General features: G+C 39.0%; 1 protein-coding gene across 1 annotated transcript in view; it reads right to left on the reverse strand.

The window, feature by feature from the left end:
- The window catches only part of sim1a (SIM bHLH transcription factor 1a), a 28,127-nt gene extending 22,480 nt beyond the window's left edge, over positions 1-5,647 (reverse strand). Inside the window, exons 1-2 of the mRNA XM_049584690.1 lie at positions 5,476-5,647; positions 4,764-5,285 (exon numbers count right to left, since the gene is read on the reverse strand). Of these exons, the coding sequence (XP_049440647.1) occupies positions 4,764-4,938 (175 nt within the window). The 5' untranslated portion in view covers positions 4,939-5,285; positions 5,476-5,647. The remainder of the gene's footprint in view (positions 1-4,763; positions 5,286-5,475) is intronic.
- Positions 5,648-10,538: the final 4,891 nt, after the last annotated feature.

Consider the following 10,538-nt stretch of genomic DNA (forward strand, 5'->3'; position numbering starts at 1 on the left):
ATCATAATAGTAACTATAATTGTTGTTATAGCCTATAAAACTGTAGGAGGGCTGTGCTTTTGTTGGAACGAGAAAAAACGAGTCAAACCTTCTCATCACCATTAAAAAACTGATAGAATAATGAGTAATAATCACTGACGAGTTGTTGTCCAGCTATTTGACCGGTTAAAAACATCCTAAACTTCAAGAAAATGAAAAGAATGATGTTAGGGCTGCAGGAAGCTGCAAATAAGGCAGTTCGTAAAAAAAGCGAGCAGCAGTAGATTATATAGGATGATGGAAATGCACATTTGGAGCCCACAGAGGGAAACTCTACTTCACAGTAGCACGGTGTTTATAAAGATCTACTGGGGCATGAGCTTTACAACTGTGCGGTGATATTATGTCCACAGACACTAACTATTGTAGAGGCTCATCAAAAAAAGATAGGGTTTAGAGTTTGGCCGAGGGCAGCAGGCCTGGTGTGGAGAATTCAGATCAAACAAGTGTGGCTACTGGGCTCATCTGTGTGGTAGACTGTTGCAGGACTGCTGCACTTGACCCGCTGCAGGTAACGAACGGAGCACTTGTGAACCTGAACTGAACACAGTGCTCGTCTGCTCATGCAGGAAGGGTAGGAGTTTCATTTTGAACTTGGTTTAAAGACACAGAGTTAATGAAAAGGTCTGAAGTCAGTAGCCTTCCATTCTATATTTAATTTTCATCCAACTTATTGCATCATTATTAAAAACACAAAAACAAACAAAAAACCCAGAAGATGTTATGCGCTTATTATTTTCTATTACTAGCTATATTTCAGTCCAGACGTGGGACTTAGGCTAATTTAACCACTTAATTACCAATGAGCCCAACTCTAATTTGATACAATAGTATTGTTATTATTATTATTATTATTATTATTATTATTATTATTATTACTATTGTTATTATTATTAGTAGTAGTAGTAGTATTAGAGCAGCGATTCCCAGACTTTTTGCTTGTTTGCCCTAAAAAGGTGACGTCTGGTCATAGGCGCGAGCTGTGAGCAGTTAGCCAATCTGAAGGACAGAGGCCTGAAAGTATCCAGTGTCTTACAAGAACAAAAAACAACTGCAAAAATAGGAGCAAACAAAAAAACAATCAAAAAAACAAAAACAAAAACAAAACAAAACACACAAACACAAACTTAATTTTGTGTAATTATTTCTCCCTCATTTTTCTTCATCATCTATTGTCATCTATCCCTCCGGTCCAGACTGGACCCTGGGGTGATTTTAGTCTGTAGACAAATTAATCTAAATCGAAAGAAATCCATTGGGAAGACACATTTTAAATAACTAACGAATAAATAAACTAACAACTACAACTACTAACAAAACTAACTAACAATTTCGTTGCCTAAACCAATCAGGCAGTGAGAGCATGATTTGTTGTTGCGCAGTTTATAATTCAGCACCATCACGCTGAAATCAGTCCGGTCAGATCAGCAGCAGTCTTATTACACTAATCTCAATGACTAAAACGTCACTGTGTTTCGTGAACACATTATGACACATATTCTATAATAATAATAATAATAATAATAATAATGTTTGGAGTCTTAAACATGTTACTGAGGGCACCAGCAGCTCATTCCTATATATTGAAACAAAGTCTTTTGCCAGTCACTGACTGTGGCGATTTTTAAGTGCTGAGAACACTCAGCCAATCAAAACTGAGCAAAAAAGCTCCGTGTGGCGTAATAAAGCAGCTCTGTTGCCCATGTCGATATCTCATTTACAACTGAGGCCACATAGCACATATTCCGAGAAAAAAACCCGCCGCACACAATAGTCCCAACTTTAAACCAACGGGACAAGAAGTCCATCTGCGGAGGAACACTGTGAGGAACAGTGTGAGGTGTGGTTAAAACACTGAGGTTTTTTATTTTATTTTTATATTTCTTAACAGTATTACACACTGTTATCCTGATCCTTATAACACTGCTTGTATTGTGTTGTGACTTTATGTTTATAATGTTTTCATCCACTGTAGCCTATAAATGAACAACATAAGACTGGAGCTGTATTAGTCGCAGTAAATGTGATGTCAGTGGTCTTTTGATTTAGCAAATAAACAGTACATATGATAAAGGGTGATTTTTATCTTCCCTCTCTGATTCCATCTCTTTCACGGCTCAAGATATTTGTGGTGTGGGGTGTCGAAATTTAACCCAGAGTGGACAACATAGTTGAGGTCAAAGGTCACTTAGTGACCAATCTGAGTGTCATAAATAATCCCCCCCACAAACACCCCACGGAAAACAAGTAGTCCTTTTGTACACTCCAAATTAAGACCACTCTTAGCTTTTCTTCTCCCCACTTATGTAAAACCCCTCCAGCCCTCTCAGATGGGCTTCTTCACGACCAAATCATCACATGTGGCTCCTGGTAAAGTGTGTGTGTGTGTGTGTGTGTGTGTGTGTGTGTGTGTGTGGTGGGGAGGGGGTTCTTGGAGTAAAAAGGTGTGAGAAGTCTGAGTGAAGAGATCTGGCCTTTAAAACAGCAGAGGTGATTTAATGGGGAAAACACAATACGGCCTGTTAAGGACAGAGGAGTACAAACCCTGCAGCCTGCATGAGCGAGACTGTCCCTTAAATTATTCAGAGAGCTTCTCTCGCATGCTTACGTTGCCACACATGTGAAACAGCACAGTATGACAGCCAGACATCTTCCAGTCATGCAGGCAATGCAGAACGGAGGCAACTGGTGTTACTGAGAGCTGAGCCACACAGCCCCTGAGAGGAGATATGACTGTTATTCATGCAAAACATGCTCTACGTTGCCTTACTGAGCTTTGGAATCTTTTTACAATATAATAGATTTTGGAGTGACAAAGATGCAACAGAGTCGTATGTCACAATATCCTGACTGAAAGAAATCTGACTCTGTGGCCTCCATCTTTTTCATCATTCCAATTAATCCTGATTCTACTCTAAATATGTCGAGCTAATGCTGCTGTTTTTTTTTGGAATCATGTGGTTCAATAATAAGACGTTTCTTTTAACAACCCTACATTTTGTTTTATTCAGTATATTTATAAGAATTTGCAGTATGTGTCACTTTAAGTTAAGCACAAATAATAACGGTTGATTTCAAGCTGACCCGTATCTACCTGCCTGAGTTCTTTATGCATAAAAGCACATGTAACATTTACATTAGGTTCAAGCACTCTTCTTATCTCATAGCTGATGTTTTACTTAATTAATTTTAGTCATTTAGCTGAAATTCACAGTGATAAGGCTAAACTATTTTGCAACCTGGATTGTTGGAATGAATTTCAGCTGGTGCACTAACATGAATAGATTACACCCAGATCATCTATCTCGCTTCTGTCCTCTGCTCTTTTACCTCTAATTTGACAGTGATTGCGCAGTATTAGAAAATAAATCCTGCAGATCTGTTAATGATGGGTCTTATTCAGTCCAAGTCTCCCGTCACAGCAGGATTTAGCTGCTTGGCACTCTGAGTGTAAAAACACAGATCTTAGCAGCGTCCTTGTTTCCTTTGTGTTTTCTTTGTCACTCCACCTTCCCTCCACCACAGCTTGCTTTACTGTTACAAGGAGCTCCATATGTTGGGGGATCACACGTGCAGATCATACTAATATCCGCGGCTCTGCAGCAGTCACGCAGGATGGAGCCTCATCACAACTAATCTGCTGGCAGGGGCCGCCAGGGGCCCCGGAGAGAAACCACAGCCCTGCCGGCTGGGGACACGGACAGACGGACTGAGGGACACAGGAGACTTCAGCTGCTCACTCAATACACTCATTTACTCAGGGAGGATAAACTGCGGAGAATAGCCTATCAGGATACTTTATTCTGTTTCAGTATCACCGCGATAAGACGGGTCTCACTGATACTGCAGGGAAAGATGGTCTAATAATGCGCGATCAGGATAATTAAAATAGGCTACACCAAAGTAATGTGCTGAAGCTTTAAAAAAAAAATCTATTCTAAATCTATTATGAAAAATGTGCACACGAGTCTATATTTTCTCCACTTATAATCGCCTATAGGCTACACATTTCCTTGGGAGTAACGCTCAAACATTTGACAATGTATGAAGTGGACGATGAGAACAAAATAAAAAAACAGCTTATTGGCATGTCATGTTTGCATGGAGAATTTATACAACGAATTTATATATTTATTTTATTGACTTACTATTATTATTTTCTAAGTGTGTCAGTCAGATATCTGAAACGAGGACAATATAACTTTTCATTCCGGAAAAATGAGAGAGAAAGCTGTTGAGTTACAAATTAACACACAGTAAATTACATTTACTTAGCAAAAAGGACGACCAAAAAATAAACACTTATGCAAAAGTAATACGAAAATAATTAATAATAGCTTAATAAAAAAATACGCGCAGCCTATGCCACAGCACCAATCAAGTAAAATATACTACTGGTACTATAGCCTATCCCACTAACAGGGTAACAGTAATGGTAATAATAAAAATACCAACCGAAATAAAAAGAAGATGAATGCCATAGGAGCTTATTTTCTTATATATAACGATCATTATTATTTTAATATTATAATCATTACTAATTGTAATAATTATTATTATTATTTTCTTATGTGTAATTATATGTATAATTATAGCTACAATATAATTGTTTAACTTTAGTTGTTATACTGTTAAATTACTATAATTGTTGCTACATATCAATTTTTTTTATTTATTTATTTTTGTATTATTTCATCCACACTATTTAAACACAGCCCTCTTACCTTCAGGAAAGACTATTCTCATTTTCAGGTAGCTTGTTGTGAGCCGGATGATTGAGGCTTTATCCAGCTGGGAGGTGATGGCGGAGGGCAGTGGCAAGAGTTTAGCTAGTTCATAAAATTCACTATTTTCCTTTTCCCGTCGAGTCCGGGCGGCATTTTTAGATTTCTCCTTCATGTTGTCGTCTCTGTTTCACCGACTACTCTTCCGCTCTCAGTCCCGCTGCGGTCACTCGGTGTCCAGGTGTCTCATAGCACAGGAATGGAGCTGCGACGTCTCCGCACATCAAAGTCAGATCTCTCCCTCCGCTCGGCCTAAAATCCACAGCTGCTGGTGAGTCAACACATTCCCATATTTCCAGGTGTTCCAACGTTGGCGACGAGCGGGAAGCGGCTAATTCCTGGATTTCTGAGGTTTGTAGTTTTGCTTTGGTCAGCCCATTGGAGGGCTCACCGTACACTTAGACCCATCGTAACCTTACCTGATGTTCAAATGCACTGTGACACCGGTGGGGACATGCGGCCCTGTGGGATGAAACATGTGGAGGGTAGACTTTATTGGTACCGACATTTGAGGTGACGCATCATTTGTGTCTGTCTATAAACAGCACGCTGAAACTAAAATGACACTTGTTTGAATCTTTCTACAGAAATGCAGTGGCTGTATTTTTAAATTCACTTTTAACTACACATCTATAGGTGCTTGTTCGCTCACCTCGGCGCAGATACGGAGTACAGTTGGCTAAATGGACGCCTGTTGGGCTTGAAAGTGTCCCGGCAGAATCTCCAAAAAACCCAGCATTCGCATATCTTCCATCCTATGTGATGTTATGGATAGCGGCGCATCCAGAGCCTCCTCAGTGCTGCAGGCTCGAAGACCCACCCACTGCAGGCAACTCTGCTCCCATTGGACGATTGGATACCCTGTTGGCTTAGCTATTGGCTACACCTTGTGATGATGCGCTCCAAGGGGAACGGGAATTGGCTGGTGAAAATGTTCACCTCTGCCACAAACTGGATTGAAAAATCCCCCAGAGTTCGTTCACTCTCTTCTGGGAGACAAAAGTATGCAGATCTTCTTTTAAAATAATGTTATTTTAAATGTTTATTGGCTATCAACAAAAATACATATTTAGCAAAGATTGTTTTACAGCCATTTAGCAATCTGAGGGATTCTTTCATTCGGCAGCACACATAGACTGACATAACATGATGTGGCGATGGTAAGCCTACTGCTGCAGAGCTTCCTCATATTTTAGTGAGAGTTTGGCACATTAAGTGTAAATTGCAGGCTATTCATGTGGAAGCAGAGGCACCTTTAACCTGTGCAAAAAATAGAAAATGCCGAGCATAGTTAAACATGGTGTGTTTAGTAGTGTCGCTGGTGTTACTGTTTTATTTAGTAGGCTATGTAGCATATTTATGGCCCATATGACACATAGGCTACACTTAGCTGTACGTCCTCTGCATCTGAAATAAAGCACAAATTGTTTTCAAACGTGTTGTTAATGAAAAGTCTGATGGATTTATCCTATGTAACTAATCATTTGTTCGTTGTAGGGACTGTTCGTTACTTATGGGGGGCGGGGGGTGTGGTTTTTTTTTGCTTAGAGGCATATAAATTTAAATGGTTGAATTTTGTATTTATTTTACCACAGATTTTTAAAGATAACATGCCTTCCAAACCTGTGCATGTTTTCTGCAAAAAAATGCCAAAATACACCATTTATCACAGCCAGGAACTATAAAAACAGAAACTATTGTTTGATTTCCAAATTTCTGATAATCTTTGGACACATCATGTGTGAGGAACGCTTCCCTCAGGGAAGAAAAAAAAAAAGAAAAAAAAAAAGAAAAAAAAAGAAATATATATATATATATTTATATATATAAATTGAGCATAGGCCTATAGGCTAATAGTATCATTTCATTTCAATCACTTTATCCTATATCTCATTTAAAATTTTGCCAAAAATAAAACATTGCGTGAACTAACCAGTGTGAGCGCAAGAATGAAAAAAAAAAACAAGGCTTTGTTTAAACTCCAGAATTTCATCCTCAACTTTTAACTTTAAAATTGGAACATCAAAGGGTGAGTTTTAAAAATCCAATAACTAATTTATGATGGAGGGAGGGTCATACATTTTCCGCCAATCTCTCAGGAGGCTCAAGGGAAAATATTTGCTGCTTTGGGTAGGGTAAAAATCACACCCCAGCCACCCCCCTCCTCTGATAAGTAAAGAACAGTCCCTCATTAGACTGGAAAATAAAAATGTAAGACTAAAGCACAAGGCACGAATTTTTCATGATGTTCTGCACAGAGAAGTAAGCAAAGATTCATTTTCAATTCTTTGTAATAATTTTTGAATCATATATTAGGCCTAATAAAACATAGAATATGGCCCATAATGTCTTGTGTCCACAATGGAAACAAATGCAGATCTAATTCTCAGCCCTTCTGATGAACTAGGCTGTATACCAGCACAATATTAAACAATACAGGCCAACAAGTTGACTACTTCATATTAGCAGAAATGCCATAAGGCTTCACATGGTGTTTAGAGAAGCCCTGTCTGACTCCGTCTGCATCTGCAACCTCAGCTTATCACTAACACCGAGATGTTTCTGTGTAGGTATGGGTGATTTAACACACGTGTTGGTGGCTTCATACAATGCTTTCTCCAACTCGACTTTTATACAGCAACCTATCTGTATTAATGTGATCATAAGGAATTATGAATGCATTATAATTCCCAGTGTCATCATTATTCACCATATCATCGGTAGTGTTAAATAGTTTTCATGCTGTTTGGAAAGCTGACATTCTGGGCTGTTGTCCTTTTCCAACCCATGAACATGAGGATGATGATGGTGGTGGAGCGGGCACACGCCGTCATGGCTCTCTCTCCCTGTCTGACTGCGGCCGCTGGGTAATGGGATCCAGCCTGCGGTGAGGAAATCATCCGGGGTGCCGGAGGCGCACGAAATGGTTGACGCTGGTTTAACCTTCGCTTCAACTCCAAATGTACTGGTAATTAGACTGCGACTGTGGAAAATATGACGATCCAAAATACTCCATGTGATTAAGTCTCCGTGCAGTCAGGAAGGACTTCAGCCCAGATATCACAACAGGATGATAATATAGCCTATTGTTAGAAGACCAAGGCTTCACTGCTATTTATTAATATTATAGAAAAAGACATAATCTAACACATGTTCCGGTACAGAATGGTATATTAGTAGCCTACATATTACTGATATGCAAAAGTTACACTGTGTGGAGCTTAAATACTTTCTAATTAATTCTTGATAACACCCAGAAAGTTCCGTTTGGGCCGCTGATTTAACATAACAGCTGACATGCTTGAATTTTCTTGAACAGATAATGCAACAGAACATATAAGTATTGTTATACATCGTTATGCTATGATTATTCCAGGTTCTTAAATGTGTGAATTTCCTTCTCTGGATCTTGCATTAGAGTAAATATTTTTGGCTTTTGACTGGACGAAAGACATTTAATTTTATTGCAAAATAATTAGCAGATTAATCCTAAATGAAAATAATCATCAGCTGCAGCCCTAGACACAGCCCAACACATTTGTTTAAGAATATACATCACGTAGGTAAGTATAATATAAATCATAAAAGGTCCTAATTTTGACACAGGGCCTCTTTACAGAACATGGCATTGGAATAAGGTAAAAACACACAGCAGGACTGGTGAGGATTTATTGTGTTTTAAATGCTGTTTAAATACATTAACTAAATTTGCAGTCGGTGAAACTGCCACAGAGGTATTGCCTCTGGGCCTCTAAGGCTCAGAAGGGCAGCTGTCTGCTTAGTGAACCAGCTTTGGGCCCCAAAATCAAGAGGCCCCTAAAGCTTTAGTCTTCTTATGTGTAACAGGTTTGTTGCTCACTGAACATTTATTTGGAAATATGCACCACTAAGACACGTCATCTGACATGAAGTGGGTCTTGCTGTACTACCTCGCCTTAAAGTCTCATCCCGCAGAGGATCCCTGCAGCATGTTCCAGTCTGAAGATCTTCATTATTTTAGTTTTGTGTTAATACGTTACATATTCCTGAGTTGATTTGTCTTTAATCATATTGCGACGCAGCAAACCTGGAGTCATGTAGGCTATTTCAGCCTGGAAAACTGAACACACTGCACAGAGAGTGAGAGGGATTGGCGGTTTACGCTGGCGACTGTATTTTGGTCAGATGTAGTTTCAACAACATGTAAGCAGGGTAAATCAGCAAGTGGAATTTGGGTTTTGGTACATTTTTTTTCAACCCAGCAACACAGAAGATCTATACAATCAGTAATATAGGCTACAATCAATAAAAATTCAGTATCCGACCTTCTGTTCAGATTTCTTTGGGTTACGTTCACACAAGGAAACCAATCAGGAATTACATTTCTGCTGCTGAGGGGCATAGCCTGGATTCTTCAAATACTACAAATTCAGATTCTCTCCAGTGCAACTCATCCCACACAGAAATCTCTGACTAACCATCTGTATATAGTGACTTGGTTTAGCAAAACAAAACAACAAAACGAATCCTATAAGCTACTATAAGGGGCTGCTGTACCGGCACTTCTGAGTTGACGCGTCTGTCTTCCGTGGCCTATCTAATGAATGAGACTGAGGAACGTCCATGCAATTATCAAAGATATATTCCTTATCTTCCATTTAAATTGCATGTGGCCCACACTTACATACATACCAATAACTTGTGTGCAGATCAAACAAATCACGCATTTAACACCAATACCATGACTATGATGACAGATATGACGTTCAAAAACTGTTGGCTTCTACCGGTTAGCAGCCACACACCTGTGCAATCACCTCTTCTTCTACTTATACTTTTCCTGCACCCAACAGTACAGAATGACACCAGAGCGCCCCCAACGGTGGCCACAGGTAAGTACATCAAATGAACATGAACAGCAAAATGGCTGTAACACCATCAAAAAACACGTTGTCTGGGAAAGAAAAAACAAAACAAAAAAACAACAAAAAACAATTAGACAATTAATTATCATCCTTTGTTTTGGGTAAATGCCATCTCCCACATGCTGTTTCAAACCCTTCAACACACTGCCTCATGTGACTGTGGTGAAAAAAACTACATCCCTTAATTGTGTCATAGTTTGGCTTACAACGGTAAAACATATTTGGTCCAAAAAAACAAAAAAAAACAAAAAACATAACAAAACAGATTATGTCTCAAAGATCCAACAATGTGTGAATAATCGTAGAATATAAACTCCTCAGGTCAACAAACCTCCAAAATTCCCACCAGTATTGCAGGGGACGTGACCTCTGTGTCCTTTTGTTGCTATCTGCTGCTAATCTGATTTGGAGGGATCTTTGGAATTTTCCGGTTACTCCAAGCCCTTATTCCAGCCCAAGCTCAGTTATCTTGTTTTTTTGGGGTTTTTTTTTGTTTGTTTGTTTTTACAGTTTGAACCTAGTGGAGACAGTGATTCAGCTTTTCTCTTAAGTTTATTAATGAGAGCCAACATGAGAACTGGATTAGGGCCCAGCTTTTTAAATGTAAACAGGCAAATCAAATGTGATACAGTCAAACACTCAGTCCTTGGTTAATTCCAATTTGGCTTCAGTCTGCCATAATCTGCATGCAGTTTAAAACATCAAATCAAATGCACAGACAGTCAACACAGGCAGCGACTACCTATTTCTGTTGGCTTCTGTTTGATTATCAGGACTTCTACATAATTTTTTTTTAAATTCAAATTTAGTG

This window comes from Epinephelus fuscoguttatus, linkage group LG8 (genome assembly GCF_011397635.1).
Source record: "Epinephelus fuscoguttatus linkage group LG8, E.fuscoguttatus.final_Chr_v1".
Taxonomy (NCBI): Eukaryota; Metazoa; Chordata; class Actinopteri; order Perciformes; family Serranidae; genus Epinephelus; species Epinephelus fuscoguttatus.